The sequence below is a fragment of the Trachypithecus francoisi genome, unplaced genomic scaffold (genome assembly GCF_009764315.1).
Source record: "Trachypithecus francoisi isolate TF-2019V2 unplaced genomic scaffold, Tfra_2.0 Lachesis_group5, whole genome shotgun sequence".
Taxonomy (NCBI): domain Eukaryota; kingdom Metazoa; phylum Chordata; class Mammalia; order Primates; family Cercopithecidae; genus Trachypithecus; species Trachypithecus francoisi.
In genome coordinates this window covers 66,866,116-66,891,194 of record NW_022681470.1, presented here as the reverse complement: position 1 = coordinate 66,891,194, position 25,079 = coordinate 66,866,116, and the positions used below count along the sequence as shown (strand labels likewise).

Sequence of the window (25,079 nt, the reverse complement as noted above, 5' to 3'; positions counted from 1 at the left end):
GGGCTTGCAGTGAGCTGAGATTCGGCAACTGCACTCCAGCCTGGGCGACAGAGCGAGACTCCGTCTCAAACAAAAAAAAAAAACAAAAAAACAAGAAACTACAAGTCCATACTAGGATGAGTTGAATATCTCTTATCTGAAATGCTTGGGACCAGACGTGTTTCGAATTTTTTTGGATTTTGGAATGTTCACATTATCCTTATTGGTGGGGCATTCCTAGTCACAAACAATACCCTTAATTGTTTACAGGAAATATATACTAAAGTATTTAAAGGTGATAGACCCATTGGGTTGGCAACTTACTCTCAAATGGTTCAGGTTCTGTGCTTGTAATTTTTCTGTTTGAGAATGTTTCAAAATAAAAATGTTGTTAAAGGTGTAATTTTCTTTTTATTTGCATCTGTTTATGACTCAAAAAATGACCAGCTATTATGAAGATCCTACTGTTGAAGATGGATATTTTAACATGGAGTTTTAACAAAATTACTTCTTGAGACAGAGCAGATATGTTTTTTAAATAATGTGATTTTAAGCATATATTTGAACAAAACTAAAACATTTACTATTATGAATATAAAAAAAGATCAGTGAATCAGTGTACTCTTCTAGGCTGAATTAAGGTAGACTATTTAAGGTTTCAAAAAAGTTTGGCTGGGGGAAAATAAGTTTTACAAAACCCATGCCATCCAAAATTAAGATGACATGTAGCAGCAGGAAGTATTCCAATGTCTCATAACCAGTTCTCACAAGCAATGATGTGTATTCTTACTTTAAGAAAGTGTCAAACACATAGAAAAATCTGGAATAAGTGTAATAAATTAGAGGTAAATTGTAATAAAAGAATTCATGTCTCATAAAAATATTCACAAGTGGAAGTTTTCTTCTACCAACTTCTCAGAGTCTTTCTAGCCCCCTCTTCACTTCTGAAAAATGTGATTTACCAAAATCTGGTTTACATTTAACTTTTCAGGGACACATAACCTGAAAAGAAAGAAATGTCAGATAATACTGACATTGCCTCATGCACTTTCTTTGTATCAATCCTTCTTCTGCAAGTAATCAGAATTGGGTCCAAGTGGCATAGAATCAAACATTATGTATCATGCCAAATACCACTTCCTGTCCAACAAAATTTCATTTTTCTCCAGTAATGAAGAGGTGGACATTCTTCTTGGATCGTAGCATCTGTGCCGCCCGCTCCACACCAACCACGGCAGCTAACCTCTGGGCATCATACTTGGAGTAGAGAACAGTGCAGGTCCATGTGGCCTCTTCTCCTCTGTTGGTGGCTCTCAGCATATTACAAATTTCACTGTAAAAGTGTGGATATGTCGGCAGTTCATAGAAAATCAGGTTCCTGATGCCTTTTATTGTATACCTGTTAGAATTGGAAAGAGAGAGCTAAGTCAACTTGAGAAACAAGTTCTAGAAAAACTACCTAGGAGTTATAGAGGCATAGTTCATGCTTGTTGCTTCCTGCTAATGGAGAAAAACAGTGGCACAAATAACAGAACAAAAGTTATTCTGAGGTGGCAGCACTTACTTTTATGACAACATATTCAAAGTCCTAATATTTGGCGTAAGATAATGATAAAATAAATGCACTTTTCTTGATACTACTCTGGGTAGGCTGAGGTATCATAGGAAAGAAAAGATTAGGATTTAAAAATCTGTCACAGACGGGCGGATCACGAGGTCAGGAGATCGAGACCATCCTGGCTAACACAGTGAAACCCCGTCTCTACTAAAAATACAAAAAAACTAGCCGGGCGAGGCGGCAGGCGCCTGTAGTCCCAGCTACTCGGGAGGCTGAGGCAGGAGAATGGCGTAAACCCGGGAGGCGGAGCTTGCAGTGAGCTGAGATCGGCCACTGCACTCCAGTCCGGGCGACAGAGCGAGACTCCACCTCAAAAAAAAAAAAAAAAATCTGTCACAGAAAACTTAAAAAGCAGGCACTTAAAATGGAACATTAGCCTTATTATAATCAGGCAAAAAAAGAATGGAGACCAGTCAGATCCAGTACATAAAATAAGCTGTACAAATTGTAAATACACTCCTGTAAGTCTTTTCTTGCCACTCTGGAGACATGTTAACTCCATGGCAGATGTCAAAACCCTGCGCAAGGACCCACTAGGCATCCTGAGAAAGCAATTAGTTTCAACAGCGTATGCACTGCCACCTCTTTCCCGGCTGCACAGTGCTGCCCTGTGGTGGGGAGTGGTGTAGACCCAAGGGACTGATTCACAGTATGGTTCAGTCAGGCTGAGGTCAACCGTTCCCTGTGGGATTCCGTAACAAAAGATTTTATATGTTGACAAACTTCTGATTTTTCCTGTTAAGTTTCTCTCATATACTGAAGATGTTAGACTCCCTTGCGGATTTTATTTCTTTCACAGAAGATAAGTTTTCCTTGTCTTTCTCCCTCACGGCTCATCCTGATCTCTCTGGAGACCTTCCTTTCCCAAACCATGACTGTGATCTATTATGTGGTTCACTTTTCAACATCCTTTCCGTAAAGAAGGAATTCTAATGGCTAATGAACTTGAATAAACTGTTCTACCTCACTAGTTCTCAAAATAAAAACAACACTGAGTTCTACTTCTGCTTAGAATGTATAAAACTCAAGGGAATATTGCTCCTACACTAATAAGAAAAAGTCAGATAATCTATTATACAAAAATGTTCCTTTTCTTGACCCCAGAGAGCTACCATCATGAGGCAATCAGGTAACCTGAACTAGGTGGTGAGCTGGTGTATGTTTAATAATTGGTCCTCAGTGGGAGAAGGGGAGGGTGCTAATTTGAAGGATTTGTCAGTTTCAAGCTACCAATGTCACGCTGCTGACACAGAGATGTACAACCAGGTCTCAAGAGCCAGTGCGAGCCAGCTTCAGCCCACCATGGACTAAGTTCCAAAGAGTAGCCCTTCTGAGGAAAAACAGGATACAGGAACTACTGCACCTTAGGAAGAGCACAGGAGAAAGACAGCCTCTGCCAAAAAAGTGGGTAGTAAGAAAATAAATACACTTTTAACAAATTCTTAAAGGGCAAGAATAGGCTTGCCTGACCAGAACCCCAGGGATCTCTGGATGCTCCTTTAGTTCACATCCACTTAAGAGCTCATTCCAGAGGCCTGCACTGGGAGCCCTGGAGAAAGCAGAAGACCCGAGGCAGATGCCACTGGTGGTAGGGACATGAAAGCCCACCTACTTCCCAGGCCCATTATCGTGAAACCCATGGCAAACACCTGAAGCAGATGGGAAAGACGAAAGGAACCTACCCCTAGTTGCAAGCAGGGAAAGGCAAACCACTTCACGGCGGGAGACGGGTGAGTAGAAGCAAAAGTTGTCTGCCCTTAATGGAAGCGCAGTAAACCCCTACCCTTCCATTTTCCCCTACACAAGTAAAAAGCATTCTGCTCTAGGGGAAGGGGTAAGAAACCTGTTCAGCCCAAGTTCCTGCACTGATACAAACAGAGTTCTGCCACGACTGGGGAAGAAGCTGTATACACTTCACCACAAAGATCTCTCACAGATAAAAGGTAGAGTCTGGCTGCCACGGAGGTGGCGGGGACAGGAACCCTAAGAAAGCCTCACCCCCAAAGCGTGGAATAAAAAGGGCGGCCAAAAATTGAGCTGGACCAAGAGAACCCCCTCCTCCTGACTTGATGCCTTGCAAGGAGAAACAAGCAAGAGGCCTCCTGTGAGGAGGGGTCCGAGTGTGGAGTGAGACCCTCCTCTGGACTCAGTGTTGAGGCCTCAGTGACAGCTGAGCGATCAGGACACTGAGAAAAACCCTCCAGCACCCGAGAGCCTACACCAAGCCCACTGTTTGCTGGAGGTATTTGAAGTCTGTGGTGTTGGGAAGGTATCTATAAAAATCAAATCCTGACTAGATTGATAGCACCCACACCAGTGTCCTACAGAAGGGGTGTGGCCAGACATAAGCATTATTTACCTCAGCCTCTACCTCCCACTGAAAGTTACAGAAGACATAAAAAAGCAAGAAAAAGACATCCAAACAATGAGGTATCATTTTGACTATCACATCAGTAGCAATAATTCAGTCTATGGGGTTTTGGAGAAACAGGTCAATGGAGCATAAATTACTTTGTCTATGAATTCGGGAGAAGATACGGAAAAGATGTGAAGGAGCAAGTAAGTGGCAATGCATGACACATTTTTAACTGTGTACAGCCTCTGTGCTAACAAGTTTTCCTTTAAAAATCTATCCCAAGAAAATAACTAGGTAAGTAGTTCATCAAAATATATGCATATGGATGTTTTGCATATTATTATATACAACAGCAGAAAACAGAAAAAAAAACCCTATATGCCACTAAAAAACCCTATAGCTTAACTAACCAATGTAATACTATGTAGCCATTAAAAACAATGTGATGTTTACCTCACACATTACTTTTTAATTACATATGCACACTAAGTGATTTTAGTGATTTGACATCACGAAGAATGAGACAAAGTGACATTACATGCCTCCTGATGAGATGAGGTAGAAAGTACGTAATATTCCCTAAGTAGAATTCTTATCAAAAGATATTTATTCTAAATCAGTCATCCCCAAACTGCTGCACATTGAAATCATCTGGCTGTTTTTTTTTTTTTTTTTTTTTTTTTTTTTTTATTAATACTTAGGTTTGGTCCCCATCCCAGACACTGCGATTTAATTGGTACTGGGATGCGACCTGGGCATTTGGATTTTTAAAAGCTTCTATTCTAACGTACAGCAAAGTTTGGGAACCACTGATCTAAATAATAAGGGAACAATTAGGTAAATCTAGACTGTGAGACATACTACAGGAAACCAGATTGGACTCTTCAAGAAGATGTCAATGTGATGAAAAAGTAAAAAGAGTTATTCTGGATGAGGGCTTCTCAGTGTTAACACTGCTGACATTTTGAGACAGATAATTCTTTGTTGTTGGGGGCTGTCCTGTGAACGAAGGTGTTTAGCAGCATCACTGGTCTCAACCCACTAGAACCACCAGAATAATCCTCCAGTTGTGATAACCAAAAATGTCTCCAGATATTGCCAAATGTCCCTCAGGGAGCAAAATTGTCCCCCCTAAACTAGATTAAAGAAACAAAAGCAGTAAGTTAACCAAATGCTATGTATGATCCTTAATGAATCCTTTTTGGATGGAGGGGAAAGGGCTATAATGGTCATTTCAGTGACAATTAGGAAAATCTGAATATAGACTAGATATCGAATGATATTGTTGTAGTAACATCCGGTAGCATGATAATGGTGCTATGGTTAGATAAAAGAATGTTTTTTAGGAGCTACATGCTAAAATATTTAGGGGTAAAGTGTCATTGAAGACTCACGCTACTTTACTTTCAAGTGGTTCAGGAAGAAAAAATAAGAGATGTGAGTGGGGATAGAGAGAAGATGGGTATATGCAAATGTGATAAAATGAGAACAGCTGGTGGAATCTGGGGTAAAAGGGTTTATAAATAAACAGATGTTTATTGTTAATCTCTTAACAATTTTCTTTCACAATGAAATCTTTTCAAATAAAAATCTGGGGGAAGAGAGGATGCGGTAGAGCTATATATAGTAACTTAAAAATATACACAAAAAATCCACGATATACAAATACACAGGCCAAAATGTTAACATCTTTGAATTTTTTTCAGTGAGCATATAAAACATCTCAAAGGAAAAAAATCCCTAAAAGAAAAAAAGATCCCCATTTAAGTATTTTTTTAAAAAAAAAAACCTGTGTGTGCATGTGTGCAGGTGCATACATGCACGCACACATTTTTCATACAAAAAAGATGGAAAAAAAATACCAAAAAGAGTATTTATATCACGGCAGTGAGATTTTTAACCTAAAATTTCCAAGTTCTCTACAATAACTGTGTAATACCCTCACAATCAGGAAAAGCAAAATAATAAAACTGTTAAGAGTTATATTAAACACACACACACACGAAAATCTGTCTCAGTCCCAATGCAACCACAATAGAGACTAAGTATCTCCTGGCAACAGAGAACATGGCCAGGGCCTTTTCCAAGGGGCAGTTAGTGTCAAGTCTCCATAGCCTGAGCACCCCTTCCCCTGCCTTCCTCCTCCCTTACATATGCTTTGTCTTCAGTGACTCCTACAAACACAGCCTAATCACCCTGACAGGACCTTCCAGATGTCTATTTCACCAGCCACTGTTAAAGACAAATGAGGCAATCACAACGAACTTGAAAGGCTGGCTTCTTCCTACGGTCCATAAAGACCAAGTCTACTACTTCTAGAACAGGGATTCTCATGTAGGGGAAGGGAGTACTCAGAAACTCCCAGCAGCCTTTCCAAACTCCACAAATCCCACCTCCAGCTTCTGACTTGCCTCCTGGTTGAGATACTCCCTACCGTGGAAACCCACTGATAACACACTGGAAAAGAGCTGTGACCCATCGTTGGGCTATCACGACCAAATGTTCATCTAATTCTAAGATTCTGCTAGTTTAATCTTCCTCAAATAAAACAAATCTCCAGGTTAAAAAATTTTTGCTAACTCAAAAATGAATTCGAATCTTCCTAACACTGCCAGCCAGCTGTCATAGAGAATATAAAAACGGAGTCAGATACTACAATATAAAATACATGTACATTTTCTGGCCAGGCACGGTGGCTCATGCCAATAACCCCAACACTTTGGGAGGCTGAGGTGGACAGATCACATGAGGCCAGGAGTTCAAGACCAGCCTGGCCAACATGGCGAAACCTCGTCTACTAAAGATACAAAAATCAGCCAGGCGTGGTGATGCACTTCCGTAATCCCAGCTACTCGGGAGGCTGAGTCACGAGAATTGCTTGAACCCAGGAGGCAGAGGCTGCAGTGAGCCAAGATCACGCCACTGCGCTCCAGCCTGAACAACAGAGACTGTCTAAAAAAAACAAACAAACGCACAACCTGGTCCCCTCCAAAAAGCGTACTTTTTCCAAGGTCAAATTAAAAAAAACAAATCACAGAGGCACTGCACACCAAAACACCCATCATCACCTTGGTGATCTCTCAAGCAAAAAATTCTATAGTTGGAAACCTTGAGATAATTAGCTGTTGCAGAACTCTAAAGCACATTATTTCCATTCATCTTCTGCAAAAGAAACACCAATTAACCTGGCCCAGGGCATAAAGCAAATGGCATATGCTGAGATTTGTCCTTATCGTGACTTTGAGGGCAACACGGCTTGGTAAATAAACAGACAGTATAATACAGGGGACTGTCCTGCTTACAAAGAGCGCCATGCCCTGTCCTTGAAAAGCTGCTGAGATATTTAAGAGCAGTCCTCATCCCAGCTTAATTCACAGTTGCGATAGACAATCACACTGGGAAGTTTTCCAATCCATCCACTTCACTTAAAGGGCTTGCTTTCATTTGTCAAGACGATAGAAAGCTAAGAGCTTTTAAGACCTGATGAGTGCAACTCCCTCAGACACTTTCCAACATGAATGGAAACGACAACTTACTGGAACAGAGCAAATAATGAGGCCAACAAGCAAGCATTCATTAACACTCTTTGGCCAAGCAGCCTTCTCTGGGTAGCCAAGAATGGAGCCTGGGAAATACAAATTTAATCAATCCTCAACTCTCTAAGAGGTCATGCCATGCCAGCTTTGCTATGCTTAGGCAAGCTGCTGGGACTCCTCCCTCCCCATCCTGGTAACAAGAACATTATTTGGGGAGCACCATCCTAATCGTTTTAACATAAATTAAAACATAATGCGATGCCAAAGTGCGTCATCTAATGTGCTCCAAAGCTTGGGAGATTTCTGGCGTATCCGTTTGGGATTCTCGGAGAAAATGCACCCATTGTGAGTTAATAAAACAGTAAAGTCAGAACTTAAATCCACTGGACATTACTGTGAAATCAGGATGAGGTAACAGAATGTAATTTACATATCTCTGCAGGCAAGGGTTAAGAAAAGCCTCTTCCATACTATGTACCCATGAAAATTGAAAATAAAAATCTAAAAGTAAAATAAAAAAGCTTTTTCTATTTATCAACAGAGAGAGAGAGTCAGCAAAACAATAAAATACATGAGCTCTAAGGCCAAAAGGGCCACCACTATCCCAAACAGTAATAGAAGGCTCAGTATTACTAACCCTCTAATTAGAGGGTTTTTTGTTTTTTTGGTTTTTTTTTGAGATGGAGTTTCGCTCTTTTTGCCCAAGCAGGAGTGCAATGGCACCATCTCAGCTAACTGCAACCTCTGTCTCCCAGGTTCAAGTGATTCTCCTGCCTCAGCCTCCCGAGTAGCTGGGATTACAAGCACACATCACCACGCTCAACTAATTTTTTGCATTTTTAATAAAAATGGGGTTTCACCACGTTAGCTGGGATGGTCTTGAACTCCTGACCACAGGTGATCCACCTGCCTCGGCCTCCCAAAGTGCTGGGATTATAGGCGTGAGCCACCGCACCTGGCCTGAGTTTTTAAAAAAATAACAAAAAGGCCAATCAACTTATTTTATCAAAGTCACCTAGTAGGAAAGCTAAGCAAACACTGAAACCCTTCAACATTCAACTTGAAGCCCTTACCCTTTTACCTCCTGCAAATGTCAAGGAGCTCATGGTCCTAGCTCTCCTTGGTAGGGAGTATCTGTGCATACCTCCAGAGCACTGCAAGTGTCTGGAAACTGACATTGTATTCAGCCTCCATCTCCCCAGAAAACACAGCTCTCAATGCTTGTCTGTGCATTGGGGGAAGACAGAGGGAAAAAGTCTAGACAGGGAAAACTCAAGTGAATACAGGGAAGGTCCCTCCCCTTCCTTGTATTCATCTGAGCTATCCTGTAATGTCCTTCCTGCAGTGTACAACCACAGCTTCACTCCAGGGTTATACACAGGGTATGCTTTGGTTTCTACGTCCTTCTTCAGCAATGCCCATTTTGGGAAAAAACCAACTAACCAGCCAAGAAGAGTCTGTCCAGACCAAAAACTCTCTGGCTACTTTGTAAGAGTGGGAGAGTGAGGGATGATCTCATAACACCACAAAGCCTGCCATGCATTCAGAGCAGGCCATGATTTGTCCTGCACGTTCCCTGCAGAGAGGAGGCTTGAAACCTGGCACCACTTTACCTTTTGTAGAAATGGAAGCGCTCTGTGAAAAGTAGAAACTGTTTCTCTCCTTGAAGGAAGAAGTGTCTGGCCCTGGAGACACCGGACTTCTGCATGTACTCGCAGATGTGAGTAAAATTCAGTTCCTCCTTCTTGAAGTAATTTCGAAGACGCACGAAGTCAAAGTAGGAGGGGATATAGATGAGCGTGTGAGACATGACTGCATCACGATACTGCGGCAAAATCTTGTTCACAAAAAAGTTAAACCTGATTTGGAATGGCAAAGGGCAAAGTTAATGTCTAGAGCTAAGCTTATGGTGTCTCTTAACTGTGTGACCCTGGGCAAATCACAAACTCGTGTTAAAAGATTACCTCCCCAGAGGCCAATATGATTTCCCTCCTCTCAAACAGATTATGTAAGGATAAAACTTGATAAGCACACTAAAAAATTAAGTGTCAACACTATTCACTGTAAAAAACAGATGTAATACTATTATATCCCAGAGAATTATTCTAGGAAGTACACACAGTCAGTAGTTCAGTCAGTAGTCAGTCACTCAGTCAACAAATAATCACTGAACATCTACCATATACTAAGCCCGACTAAGCTTCCTTGGGGTCCCCTAGCTAAACACAATGAAGAAAAAGGGGGAAATTTTCTATACAATTAGAAAAATAGTTCTTTCCCTGAGGGGCTTACAATTAACTTGCTGACATGAGACACCTTGTAGCATAAAGCTGTATAATTTTAAAATGGCACCGTCAAGAGTGAAAGAGTCCTGATTTACAGCAATAACCCCGCTACTAACTAGTTAGGAGACCTAGGCCAAGTCACTATTTCTCTCTGGGCTTCAGTTTCCTCCTCTGACAAATGATAGAATTAAATTAAATTATCTCATCTGATTTGGTAAACAGTAATCAAAGCAAAATGGAATCCAATTCTAGGTTTGTACACCCAAGTCAAATCTCTCTATGTGGTCCCCAGGGGCCTGCTGGGAGCAGTGGGTTACCTGGCATCAATCACTGAAGCTAGGTTTTCAGCTTCCATCCTCTGGAAGACATGTGGGAGCTGCACCAGGACATGACTGATAGAGCCTGTCATTGGGACATTTCTCACGGCCACCTGCCAGTAGTCAGTGAGAGCGTTAGGTAGACAGCCATCCCCTTCTTGACCAGATGCTATCCCCTCCTTCTACTTCAGGACCCAAACAATAAACAGTGCTCATGAAGACACTGAGGAAACAAGATAAGAACCCACCTGGCCTTGCATGTTGACACAGTACTTGTTGAACACTGAGTTGATCTGGGCATCCTGAAGGGCCCCAAATAGCAGTGTCTGGCGATAGTACTTGGACCAATTATTGAGGCTCCACATCCGCACTCGAGAAAAGTCTACCCCATGTGAGTCCAGGGGTAGCAGGTTCATGTGATTCATCAAATGCTTTGTGTGGAAATAATAATACCATTAGTGTCGATTGAGCATTTACATGTTGGACACTGCCAAACATTTGCCAAGTCTATCAACTCAGTTAAGCCCATGGAGCATGTACTATCATCTCCTAAATTATAACAAGAAAACTGAGGCTCACATGGGTGAGTGACTTGCCCATGGTCAGCCAAACACGCCCAATGAGGAGATAAGCTAAAACTGGCTATCTCCTGGAATTTTAACGAAAGATCAAAATGGTACCTACAGGAATGTTCCTTTAAAATGAACCTCTGAAATGCCACACTGGTCTCTCTATGGGTCCCTAAGTCCCAGGCTTGGACAAGAAGGGAAATGACATGGAAAACAGAGTTGCTGTCCCTCAATGACCTGGTTCTCAAAACATTAGGAATAGTCGCAGTGTCACCATACCTGCCTTTTCCTCAAATCGAAGAATATAACTCAACTATGCCAAAAAGCCTTTTCCATTTTAATTCTATTTTCACCTTGTAATATATATTGAAGGGTAATGAGTACAATAAATTTATTTCCTACTTTAGAAGTAATTTCTACCCTTCATTTGTCCCAAACTTCCTGCAAGCTTCAAGACATGGGGTTGTAGAAGGGGTGAGTTCCCATATGCCTTAGAAAAACAAACCTATAGTTCCTCAATAAGGATTGTTCCAAAGCAGTTTTTCAATCCTAAAACAGATAACACTGCAGAGTGTGTGGAGAAGGAGAAAAAAATTACAGTACAAATTACATCGGGAAATAAAGACATCCTGTATTTCTCTACAAAACAAGATCCCACCTTCAAAAGTCTTGAGCAGGGTTTTCCCATCTTCACTAAACACCAAACAAAAGAGCATAAGAAAAAACCACATGTGGGATTATGTTAGGTAAAGATGTTCCTGATGAGGACCTATCCATCCATCAACCCATCCCATCCACCCATCCACCCAGCCTAAAGTTAGCAGAAAGAAATTTTAAGGGAAAGAAATCTTTTCTGGAGATTTGAAAATAACTGACAGGAATTATAAACTCTAGATAGTTTAATTATGGACAATCTGTGGGTAGAAAAGGGGACAAAAGGCTTTTTCAAATTAGAAAATGTGGAGTGTGTCCTTGCTTCCAAACAGAGTTCTAATCTGGACTTAAATAATTCTTTAGGACTTAAACCACTGGGTGCCTTATCCCTCTAAATATGAATACTGTTCCACTGAATGTGAATGGCCAGCATTACCAGGACATGCTCCCAGTTCTGCATCAGGTAAATGTCAGCTTGATCAATGATGAGAAGCTCGATAGAAGACAGAAAGTCAAAATCTCTCTTCTTCTCTCCTTCTCCAACAATGATGGTCCTCAAGCCCAGGGGGGAAGCAATGAGGATATCCGAGGAGTAAAACGGGGCATAGAGTCGGATGCTTCTCTGAAGTATTGCCACTCCTACACAAAACAGCCAAGTACACACCAATTCATTAGTCACTACCAAGCCATTACCTTCCACCCTCTCAAAGCAGTCCACCACTTCTATTGCTTCTACATCTCTTATGTTCCTCTTAGCATGTAACTGTGCTCAACTGCTTTAATTATTAAAACATAAGAACAAAAGAAATCTTTCCCTTGCATCTATAGTCCCTTCTAGCTTCTACATTCTCTTCCTTTCCATCACTATCAAACCGCTCCAGAGAATTGTCTCTACTTTCAAATCTCTCCTTCACTTCTCACTCCACTGCAATCTGGCCTCTGATTCCTCAGGACTCCAGAGAAATGACTCTTGCTAAGGTCCTCACAGTCCTCAGTCACCAACAGGATGAACACGTTTGAGAGCTTCTTATGAGGAATGTACATATGGCACAGAATGTACAAGCAGTTGCCTTGCAATGCTCTTTTCTTTGCTAATCGTTTCCATGACTTCAATGCTCACTTTTGCTTCTATCACTGACCTGGCCCTTGTCTATCCTTCCAGATCCAAAGAACTCTTCTTCCACAAACTGGTGGATTCACTTGTCAGCTCTGCTCTCATGCTGCATAAAGCTTTGGGTAAACTGACTCACGGATCATGGTCTTAACGTCACCTTCACACAAATGTGTATTTCCAGCCCTTATTGTTTTCCTGAGCTCCAGAACAATATACCAACTGCTTGCTAGACAGCTATATATGTTCCAAACAAAATATGGGCTCTCATCTCCTATGCTTTACATTCCACCATACTGAAGCCTGTGTGAATCACAGGTCATTCCAAGCTTAGTCACCCTGAGGCCTCTGCAACAGGCAGTTTCCTGTCTGAAATGTTTTCTTCCACTCAGTCACCTCCCTTTGAAATTGGCTAAATCCTGCGCAGGTTTCCACCTAGTACAGATGACACCTCCACCATGACATCTTCCCTAACCACCCTGCCCCCATTTTGGGTAAGGGGTTTGCTTTAAATGCTCCGAGAACAACCACTGCACATGTATCCTGCACTGCCTACTCCCTGTTGTAGGCTGGATTTCCTTAGCAATGGGAACTATAACTTTTATTTCTATATTTATCTGTATATTCCCAGCTTCTTAACAGTGCCTGGCACACTGTAGATACTCAATAAGTATTTGTGAATGAGCATATGCGACTAATGAACATTTTCTCAAGAACTGTACTCTAGAAAGGTATAACCAACCAAAGTCAATGGGAGCTGAATGAGAGACAAGCAAAAATGTGAAAATGTGGGTGGAAGTCATGTGTAGAGATTATTCAGGGTAGGCATTATGTAGCAGACAGGAGAAAGTCCACCTTTATGTAGAGACAGTCAGTTTATTCAGCCTCCCCAGAATGACCCCATCAGCCCCATCACTTCCAACATCCTAGAGCACCCCTTGTAGCATCTATCTGCTACCAGCTATGGGTGTGCTTACACACTTCTGTTATACACTTGTTAAAATTTCTGTTATTTATGTACATGTGCCTTTCATATGTGGCCTCAGAGATCCTCCCCACTCCACTGGCCTAATGTTCACCCCATTAGCCAAGAAGAGACTCTCCCAAGGCAAACAACATTTCTCAAAGGCACACTGGTTCTGTTAAGAGGCGCAGTGAGTAGTCCACTAGGAAAATGTCTAATTCCAGCTTCTGGTCTCCAGCTATGTAGACCTTCACACTTTAGGTCTCAAAGTTGATAAGGAAGAATTACCAATCCTGAAGTGGTCATCAATATTGCCCACAAACACGGCTTCATAATCCTCAGGCCTCTTCAAGTTGGGTGGTCTCTCCTCGGGATCTGATCCATATTCTCCCTGAAACCTCTTTTTATTGCTCACAATGATTTTCTTCTTGCTGTCACCCTCGAGGAGGCTGATGAAGAGCTGCACCACCCGCAAAGCAGCTTCCCGGAATGGCACCACTATCAGTACCTGTGCACAGAGCAACAGCAGCCTTAGTGGGGGCAAGAGGAAGGAACCAGATCTTGAGGTGAACCTGCTGAGGAAGTGGAGCTAAAAAGCTCCATGTAGAGCAGTGGCTCCCAGCCAGGAAACATACTTATGTTACCCCCTTTGCACAGGGCCTGGCTCAACACCAGAAACTGAGTACGTTTCATAACCCCAGCACCATGACCTGCGGACTTTAGACCAGTGAATCCATGTGTCTCTGCTTGAGACATTTCTCAAGCAGAATTTGGAAATACCTTTTACAATAAGCCAATGCCTCTAACAGATACGTCTACTAGTAAAAACTCAAGGACATAAACACATGAGCTCTTTGAGGGAAAGAAGTGTTACTCCATTTCTGTGTCTCCCACAGCATTTAGTGCAATATTTTTATCCTTAAGACACAGTGAATAAATACATGCTGAATAAATAAATGGAACAAGTAGAGAAGAAACAAAGCAGGTAAGAAAAAGGATTAACACATCATTACATTTTTAGTGCATTCTCTAGTACAGTCTTTCAGAAATGACAATAAAGCATTTCTTAAAAAAAAAAATGACCACAATTAATGGGAAAAACAGGACTCACTTTTCTAAGCATATTCAAAAATATTTAAAGTTACTGTTGAGAATAAAAACTGAAGATGCTTAATAAATGATTAATTTCTAATTTCCTATTGTAAACAACATAATGGGCATAACCCCAGTTAAACCACATAATTCACTAAATTATAATATGCTTCATAGATAATCTGCCTCTTATTCTTCTACGTAATTCTAAAAGGAAACAAATAACCTTATAACCCTGATGTTCAAGCCCCAAGGAGTGCAGTGGACTCAGCTTGATACAGTACAGAAATGGTGGACCAAGACTTAAGAGGACCGGGTTATTGTTCCAGCGGTGACACTAAGTAAGCATTAGGGCTTTGGTTTCCCCCGCTATTAAACAAGGGAGTTTGACTAAAAAATCTCTAAAAGCCACATTAGTATCAAAATTCTAGGATTCTATTAAACTCAATGAGAAAATTATAAAAAGATGGGGCTCTTCAATACAGACAGATGCAGTTCAGGGGAGGGGGACAAGTCCTGGTTCTATAACATCATGAATAATGTAGACATAATTGAAAACCATTTCCTGTTAAGGCCTCAAATCCACTAGAGCTTAGACTTACGAATACAAACTCATCACTTTAAGCAGCAAAAACTTTACAGTGGCAAATATAAATTTTTGTTTTCAAAGGTTGACATATGTATGTGGCTTAGTGAAGAGAATCCATGGTTCTTGTCTCATCTCTGCTACTCTTTCCCTGGTTCTCTTTAGCAAGGCCCTCTACGAACTTCTACAAATTTGGGGCTGTCCACACCTATAATATGGAGGGATTGGACAAAAGGCTCGTTAAGGTCCCATCCAGCTCTGACAACCACAAAGAAGAGATTTATAATGGAGTTTTATTTATATACTCTGGGTTTATCTTTAAGGAAAGTGTCATGAAGTGCCTCCTTCTCACAAGTTTCCAGCTACATCCACTGTCAGAAACAGCCCACTAAACTGCTGCAGTGCTGCTCTGACACTACCTGGCCTACTTACTATGCTCACATTTGGGCTCATTCATTATGCCAATTATTAAAACACCCAAGTTCCTGCTAAGCGTCAGGCAGCTCTATGGCAGTGCCTTGCAGCCTTCTTCTCGAGAGCAAAGCCTTCCTGCTGCACTCACCTTGGGCCTTGTTAACCCTTGGTCTCTAAAGTCATCATCATCACCCACTCCAAACTTCTGGCTTCGGCGTCTGCTATTGTTGCCAAGCACCTGGGCATTGGCTTTGAGGACGTGATTTATCACATGCAGGCAATACACATGGCGGATCTCTTCCCCGTTCTTCAGGGCAGTGCTTTCTGGGTAGAACAGGTCCCGGTAAGAATTCATAATTAAGAAGAGTTCTTTCTGGAGGGGGGTGAATGGGCTGCTTGATTTTTGGGGACCAGATAGGAAATGGCTGTTGGTCTTAGTCCAGGTGGATTCTAGAGGCTTCTGGAGATGAAGTGACTTTAAGTCAATATCCTTTGGGGGTTTAAATGTTTCCAACTTCTGAAACTTAGAGGAAAAGACAAGCTGGCCCAGGATAGGCCACTAGGGGAGAAACAGATCAAGGGCCAAATTAGAAATGAATAACAGTAAATTACATTCACGTAGTACTATATTTAGCAAATTTTTTTCATGATTTATAGATCATCTCATTTAATCCTCACAACAGCCCTGCAAGCTAGTTACCATGATGCTCACGTTATAGTTTAGGAAACGCTGAGGTTTATACAGAGGTTGTATGATACAGACAAAGTTTACACAGAAGAAAAGGAGCTGAGGGCTAGACCCCAAGGTTTCTGACTTCAAATCTGAGCTCTTCACCCTATCAGTTGTCCCACACTGTTCTGTGGAATATATTCTGGGAAGAGTCAACATTCATTCTAGAAACAAAGGGGTTCCATGGTCAAATACCCTTGATAAACATCACAAAACTTAATTCCTCTGAGGGAGATTCACAATGTACATTAGATACTAAAGGTGTTGACAAGTTCTATGACAAGAAATCTGTCCATTTTGTTTAAATCCTAAGGAATAGTATTTTCTGTTTTGTGGGATACAAGTTTAAGAATTTTTGCATTATAGCTAAATTGCTGATCTAAAAATAGGACAATCTCAGCAATAAAAAGAAATAAATTACTGACAGCTGAAATAACTTGGATGAATCTTCAGGGAATTATGCTGAGTGAAAAAAAAAAATCTCAAAAGGTTACATGCTGTATGAGTCATTTAACATTTTTTAAATGACAAAATTATAGAAATGGAGACCAGATTAGTGGTTACCAGGGGTTAGAAATCAGGGTGGGGTGGGGCGCAGAGGGAGGTAGATATGGTTATAAAAGGGCAGCAAGGATCCATATTTTGCGGGAAATGTTCTGCATCTTGATGGCAGGGGCAGACACAGGAACCTACGCATGATAAAACTGTATGTAACTAAATACAGGCACAGGCATACGCAGTTGAACAGGAGTAAAACCAGATCTGAGTAAGACCGGTAGATTGTATCAATGTCAGTTTCCTGGCTGTGACATTATACTACAGTTCTACAAGATTTCACCATTGAGGAAAACTGGGCCAAGGGTACAAGATGTCTTTATATGATTTCTTACAATGGCATGTACATCTATAATTATTTCCTCAATAAAAATTTCAATTAAAAAAGGATGACCAACTCTGATGAATGGTATCAGTGGTGGGAACAAAGAAGTAAAAACTGCCCAATATCTGGGTAACTTATTTGTGGACCTACCTCCAATAATTTCAAACAAATGAACAATAGTAGTATCCACTGTTTTAATGAACACCGTTTTGCTGAACACTATGTATTAGTAAACTATTCTCTTTTGAAATAGGTATTATTATCCCCCTCTAGCAGACTAGAATAGTGAATAGCAAAAAAGCACATTAACTTGCCTTTGGTCAAAATGTGAAAGCTCCTTGAAGATGTTGGTCTCCAAATCCACTCTTACCCATCATTATATTATCTGGCACCCACACTCCAGCTTCTTGGTGTTTTTTCTGGCTACACCTGTGCCCCACTAGGCTCTTCTAGCCTTCCTATGCCCTGCTTCCCTAGCAAGTCATCTACCACAGGTGTATATCATACATTCTGGGAGGCTACTAAAACCCAAGACCACTGTTTTATTTAGAGTTTTCTCTATTTCTGACCAGGATGACCAAGCAACACTTACTTTAAGCTCGTGGGTGGTTTTGGGATTTGTGGCAACAGCCTGAATTTCTTTTTCTTTCAGTTCTTTGTTCACATGTTGAAGAAATGGATCTAATTCAGAAACAAAAATGTCAGCACACTATGCAACTATCGAGGGGTTTTCTGGTCTTCCCCTGTGAAAGACATGTTGATCTTCATTGTGTTAACTCATCCTTTTCTCCATTGACTTTCCCCATCCTCTAGCCAAGTCCAGAGCTTAAAAATTTCTGAAAGGTTCATCTTCCAAAACATTTCTCTAATTATATTACTTCCCAGCTTGAAAACCTTTGAAGAAACTTCTCAGCTCAGTGAAATTCAGAGCACTTTAGGATATACCTCCAACCTGCATCTCCAGTGTCATTTCTGGACTATATGGCCCTCAAATCCTTCTGCCTCCGTGCTTTTCCTTCCTTCAACTAAAAATTCCAGCCTCTCCTTCACTTCATTTTTGCATATCCAAATGTTATCAATTTAATGTTACCCACTGAATCACAATAAATACTTCCCAGGCTTACTGTGTTAGGCACAACATTGGCTCCCCTTGTTCCCTACAGAGTCATCACTTTCTCTAGTCTCCTACCCTGCCCAGCCCACCCATTCCAACACACACGCACACACACACACACACATATATATACATATATATATATATGTCTTATCTGGCAGACTGTAAGGTCTCTAAGAACAGGTTCCATGTCTGATTGATCTTGCATTGGGACACATAGAAATGATCAATACTCCACAGAATTGAACAAATGATCCACATGATAGCATCTGCACTCCAAGTAATCTTTAGTATTCTGAGCTAGCCACCCAACCTTCTCTCCCAGTCCCACTCACAAGAAACAGAACAAAGTTAAATGACCCATTCAAGCATCCAAACAGTAAAATTTCAAACAAAAAGCATCTTGTATTAAACATCTAAGAGTGAACAACAGGACATAAGAATTCTAGATGATAATATATCTGTATGGGCAACACAACGACAGAAATTATGGGACAGTCAAGCTTCCTAATGTTTCCTCCAAAGTTTCTAAGTTTTAATCGTTCAGAAGGGAGTTTGTATTAAAATCTCCAAATTCTACCTGTCACTTCTCCTGCAAAATAACCAACAGAACTAAATGAGTCAAATAAGGATTAAAATTTCTGTTTCATTAAAGGTAAAGCTGGGTTGAAGAATGGCAATGAGATCAATGAAGGCAATCAGGATGCAGAACGAGACCAACCTGACTTGCCCACCTAGACACTGGCTGAGAAACTGGACTTGAGACAGCAGGAACCCATCAAAGCCTGCCATAGGCACGTCTTGTCCACATGACTGCCATTTGGTCACAGGAGTGGTCAAGAGTCTGTGGGAGGCAGGAGACACAGGGTAGGGCTTTTTGGCTTTTGAGGGTCTCCCTGTAATAAAAGACCACTCAGATTAGCCACCCCTGGGTCTTGCAAATCTGAAAAATTACTGCTCCAAAACAGAACAGCAAGTGAGGGGTAGAGGAAGTATTTTTCCTCTTTTTCTTTCTCTTTCCCTGCTTGGGGAGAAAATCAGAAATCTTCCCCTGACCCCAATAATGAAAATGTGAGGCCTGGGAAGCTGACCTTCCCTACCACCATTCTTAAGTTGTTTGTTCTCCTAAACATCCCCTCCAACCCCTAAACACTGAGTAACCCTTGAAAAACACAAAATACCTTTTAGAAGTATTTTTCCCAGCTCTAGATATAGCCACCAAACTGTTTTTATTGCTGTTTGTTCCAATAATAGATTCAATGTGTATTAGTACACAAATTCCATACTAAGCACCTGGTGAATTCAAGTAACACACACTGCGCTATGACCTTGAGATGCTTTCAAAGATGAGTTGTCTCCACTTTCCCCTTCCAGAAAATTGGTTTCCAGGCTGAACAGTGACTCATGTTTTGCGTCTGTGAACTCTTCGGGGGATGCTTGTGATGTGCCCGGTGGCCCTTCCCCATCTTCTTTTCCCTCAGGGTCAGCAGATAAAGGTACATCTGCAGTTTTGAGAAACATTTTATCAAATTATTTACTCACAAATTATACTTCTGTTGACAAAATTTATTTCCTTAGGCTATACCAACAATAATGTTCACTGATACTATTTACATTTAGGTAAATTCAGGTAGAAAACATCTATTTCAAAATTAAGCCTAATCATCAATGCATGATGTGGGATGGTGGGTTTTATGTCTCAATTTGGCTGGGACACAGTGCCCAGATATCTGGCCAAACATTATTTTGGATGTTTCTGCAAGGATGTTTTTGGATGAGCATTTTATTTTTTATTTATATATTGAGACAGGGTCTGGCTCTGTCACCGGGGCTGGAGTGCAGTGGCATCATCTTGGCTCACTGCAACCTCCAACTCCTGGGCTCAAGTGATCGTCCCACCTCAGCCTCCCAAGTAGCTGGAACTACAGGCCTGCACCACCAATCCTGGCTAATTTTTGTATTTTTCTGTAGAGATGGGGTTTCGCCATGTTGGCCAGGCTGGTCTCGAACTCCTAAGCTCAATTGATCTGCCTGCCTCACCCTCCCAAAGTGCTGGGATTACAGGCGTGAGCCAGATCTCTTTCTCACATACACACATATCCTATTGGTTCTGTTTCTCTGGACAATTCTGATTAATATACCCAGTTCTAGTTCTAGGAGCTTATTCTAAAATAATAACTAGACATAGTGCACTAAGATGTACATGAAAGGATGTCCAAAGCAGTGCTGATTATGATAAGAAATAACTGGGGGAAAAAAGGTCTATCAATGGGGTACAATCATATTTTTACAATGGAATACTATGTAATTAAGAAGCTAATGTGAATCCACAGTTACAGACACAGGAAGTTACAGAAATGTACAAGGCCATTATACAGATACACATAAATACGCATACGTACTCACATATATAATCATAAAAATATAGAAAGGTTATATACAATGCTAAAGGTGTTTATCTCTGGGTACCAGGGATAGCGGGTAACTATACTACCCTCTTAAATGTTTACAGTAAATATATATTATTTTTATAATGATAAAAAATATTTTCAATTTTAAAAATCTAAAAAAGCAAAGAAAAATAGAAACAAAACAAATTCCTAAGTGTAAGTCAATGAATTTTTATCTCAGTAAAACTGATCAGTTAAAATACCTGGAACGATACATAACACCAGAAGGTATAGAAAAAAATAAGGCTGTAAGAAAATTAGGCATTAAAATAATGAGATGTAAAAAGTCACCCAGATATATTCAGACAATGGAATGCTATTCCAGGAACTAAAAGTAATAAGCAACTAATACATGCACAACACAGATAAATTAGAAAAACATGGGAAGCAAAAATAGCTAGACACAAAAGGAGTCATACTGTATGATTCAATTTACATGAATTTCTAGAACAGGCAAAACTAATCTACAGTGACAGAAGGCAGGTCAGTGGCTGCCTGATGCCAAGGATGGGGAACTGACTGCAAAAGGACAAGAAAAATTTCTGGAGGTAATGGAAATGTTCTGTATCTTGATTTGGATATATACCTTTATCAAAACCCATCAGACTGTATATTTAAATTGGATACATTTTACTGTATGTAAATGATACCTCAATGAAGTGATTTTGAAGTTGAAGAAAAAAGTCACCTTGAAGTCTGAGGGAGACAGAGTCCCTGAAGCCTTCCCTAGTTTACGCTGGCAGTGTTCAACCACTCTGTGTCTCTTCAACACCTTACATCTAGCTGTTCCATGCAATCGCAAATCTACTGTTTGAAAATTTTTATATGTTTTTATGTCTATCTTCCATCAAACTTGGTCTCCCTAAGGGAAGAACAGTAACCTCTTCAATAAATTTAGACAGTCACAAAGAAAGAACTGTGTTCTCCTTCCTCTGTATTAGGAGGTCTTTCACTAGTACTGGTGTAGTCCCTGAAATGACAAGCAAAAATGTTATTTCTGCATAGCTGTGCTAAGAAGGTTCTGTGTTTCCATCAGATTCTCAAAGATATAATCAAACCCAACAAGGTTAAATCCCTGGTTTGGATTCACGTCCTTTCATCCAACTCACACAGTATACAAGGTACCATGCCCATGAGGTGAACTGTCTATAGTTCTGGCAAAGATGACGAGCCTATACTAAAGACACTTACTATCTGGACTTTCAGTAGACTCTGCAGCCATCTCTTCTTCCACACTGACATCGCTACCACCACCTTCATCATTCATTTCTGCATCATCTACAATACTGTCTTCTTCCTTTTCCTCCTCTTCATCCTCCTCTTCTTCCTCAGAAACATTTTTTAATGTAGCAAGTAGTTTGTGGTAGCCAGAAACTTGTTCTGACTCACTCTCTGATTCACTTTCAGAATCTGAAGAATCTGAACTCTCTGACTAAAAAGAAAAGGAGAATTTTAAGAACAAAAACTATATTGTTCTCATTGTTACCCTAAAACTATCATCAAGCCAACATCTATTCAACGAAGCCCAAATTCAAATTTACTTAAAATTGCTAATCTAGCTATGATTCTAGAAGCTCTTCATATTCTCCAAACTGCTACTGCCCACTTTTAAAACATAAAACTTCAGGTTATGAGATTTATGTCCCAGGCATCAGGCCACAGGTTGAAGAGAACAACAGGACAATTACAAAACAACAAAAGAAAACAGGTTTTTCTTCTTTTTTAGTTTGTTTTAATATGATAGGCCCTTTGTTCATTTTGCACTGTATCTGTGATTCCTTTATGCTAACCAAAAAAGATATTCCCTCTTAGGATTCACTAAGAGCCCTCTAGTAAGCCTCTGTAACAGGGCCTAATAGGCTAGTCTCCTGGGACAATTTCAAACTGTAGCTTTTGTACTAGACATCACAATGGCATTTTTATAGACATCTTCATTTAAAATTAAGTAATATTGCCAAAATAATAGCTTGCATCTGAAATCAAAAGGAATAGAAATGTAATCAAGCTTTATTATTAGATATAATCTTAGTGGCAACAACCCAAAACCAACTATTAAAAAGAAGGTATAAAGCATTACCAGTTGACAAATCTGTGGTTTTGCTTCCTTTCTGGAAACCCTAAAAAGAAACAGGCAATGTTACACTCTAACTACTAGTATGTAGAAATTAGGAAAAGGTCAAATGAGACATTAAATGAAAAAGGCAGAATATAACATCATAAATACATTTTAGATATAGTCATGCAAAAATTACACATGCACTTGGGCAGGGCTTGCAAGAGTATGGTTAATAACTGACAAATGAAAAGTTTAACGAGGTCACATAACAAATACTAGAGTTACACATGGCTCTCATCCAAAAGAAGGATACAACTTGGCTAAATAAAAGATCTCGGGGTTCATCTTTTTCTAGCAAATTTCTTAATTAGAATGTCCCTCTAAGCTGGGAGTGGTGGCTCCTATCTGGAATCCCAGCACTTTAGGAGGCCAAGGTGGGAGAATCACTTGAGCCCAGGAGTTTGAGATCAACTTGGGTAACATACTGAGACCTCATCTCTACAAAAAATAAGAAAAATTAGCCCGGTGTTGTGCTGTGCACCTGTAGTCTCAGCTACTGGTAGGGCTGAGGCAGGAGGACTGCTTGAGCCCAGGAGGTGGTGGCTGCAGTGAGCCAGGATTGCAGCACTGGATTCCAGCCTGAGCAACGAAGTGAGACCCTGTCTCAAAAAAAAGGAAAAAAAAAAAAAAAAGAATGTCCCTAACTGATAATAAAGCAGCCCAAAGTAGTGGGATGAACACTGAGATCATAACTGCACCTCGACATTTCTAGAGAAACCACAACTACTAATACACTTATTTCCTTATTGTAATTGCACATATCAATGATGTCCCAACAAATTCTTTAAAAAACACAGAAAACATATAATGTGACTATAACAATTTATTGTATATTTTCAAATGGCTAGAAGAGCGGATTTTCAATGTTCCCAATGCAAAGAAATGATGTTTGAGATGATGAATATGCTAATCACCCAAATTTGATCATTACACATTGGGTACATGTATTGGTATCAAAATATCACACTGTATCCCACAAATACGTACAGTCATTTTATGTAAGTTAAAAATAATTATAAAAACAGGCCAAGCGCGGTGGTTCATGCCTGTAATCCCAGCACTTTGGGAGGCCGAGGCGGGCAGATGACCTGAGGTCAATAGTTCGAGACCACCCTGGCCAACATGGTGAAACCCCGTCTGTACTAAAAATACAAAAAATTGATCGGGTGTAGTGGCGGGCGCCTGTAATCCCAGCTACACGGGAAGCTGAGGCAGGAGAATCGCTTAAGCGAGACGGAGGTTGCAGTGAGCTGAGATGGCATGTGAGCTGAGATCGCGCCACTGCACGCCAGCCTGGGCGACAAAGCGAAACACTGTCTTAAAAAACAAAACAAACAAACAAAATCCGCCCTCACACAACGGGCGTGTCTCTTAGCATGAAATTACGGGCTCAACGAAAAGGCCCGTGAAGCACTCCATCCCCCGGCGGGATGGCGCCAGAATCTCCCCGGCCGGCCGAGCACGGCGGGAGCCAGGGAAGCGTGGGAAAAGGCCGGAGCAGCACTATCCGGGAGGCCAGAGGACCAAACCCGAGGATACGACCCCGGCGACTGGGGAACTCTGTCACGCCCCGTCAGACCTGTCATAGAAGGGATGCTCCTCGCCGAAATCTCGAAGATGTTTCTTCTGCTTTTTAGTTAGGGTGTTGAGTAGCTGGCTCTGGCTCCGGCTCCTGCGTTTGCCCATAGCGACAACGTCAAGTTTGCCCACTTGGAAGAGTCGCGTTTTTCACCAGGAAGCTGTCCAGTCAACACAAGCACGTGGACTCCCTGATGGCGCTTTACGGCAAAAGCAGGGTGCCATAAAGCAGATCCGCTTTACGTCGCGCTCGTACGACAGGCTTAGAACATCCGGTTCCCGATTCCGCCCCCTACCGCAGCTCTTTGAAAGCACGGGCGTTGGTTCCCATATGTTCTCAGAGCCCCAGAACGTGGGTTGGGGACATGAGCTTTGTGCTTGTGTTTTGGTTATGGAAATCAGTCTGCGTAAATGTGTAGTACCGGAGATAGCCAAATGCAGTGACTTTACAGTATACTGCAATAAAAATATCAACCCACATTTAAGGGTGCATGAACATCTCACTTCATCACGGCAACAGTGTACAGATAGGTCTTGTTAATAAGCCTGGTGTTGCAGATGAGGAAACTGATGCTTAGACACGATAACACGCTAACGGCCGGGCGCGGTGGCTCAAGCCTGTAATCTCAGCACTTTGGGAGGCTGAGGCGAGTGGATCACCTGAGGTCAGGAGTTGGAGACCAGCATATCCAAACATGTTGAAACCCCGTCTCTACTAAAAGTACAAAAA

General features: G+C 41.1%; 1 protein-coding gene across 2 annotated transcripts; it reads right to left on the bottom strand.

Annotated features, from left to right (window-relative positions):
* Positions 1–370: 370 nt before the first annotated feature.
* Positions 371–24,572, bottom strand: UTP25 (UTP25 small subunit processor component). Of its 2 annotated transcripts, XM_033196589.1 has the most exons (12): positions 24,351–24,572; positions 22,733–22,772; positions 21,847–22,087; positions 19,534–19,707; positions 17,684–17,772; positions 15,630–16,040; positions 13,678–13,897; positions 11,751–11,953; positions 10,340–10,522; positions 10,092–10,204; positions 9,103–9,348; positions 371–1,378 (listed from the first exon to the last, which is right to left on the bottom strand). In XM_033196589.1, the coding sequence occupies exons 1-12, from the start codon at positions 24,455–24,457 to the stop codon at positions 1,135–1,137; spliced, it is 2,271 nt and encodes a 756-aa protein (XP_033052480.1). In that variant the 5' UTR covers positions 24,458–24,572; the 3' UTR covers positions 371–1,134. The 2 variants fall into 2 exon arrangements, with proteins under 2 accessions (XP_033052480.1, XP_033052481.1); XM_033196590.1 differs by lacking the exons at positions 21,847–22,087; positions 22,733–22,772 and having other exon boundaries at positions 24,351–24,492.
* Between the last annotated feature and the right edge of the window lie 507 nt (positions 24,573–25,079).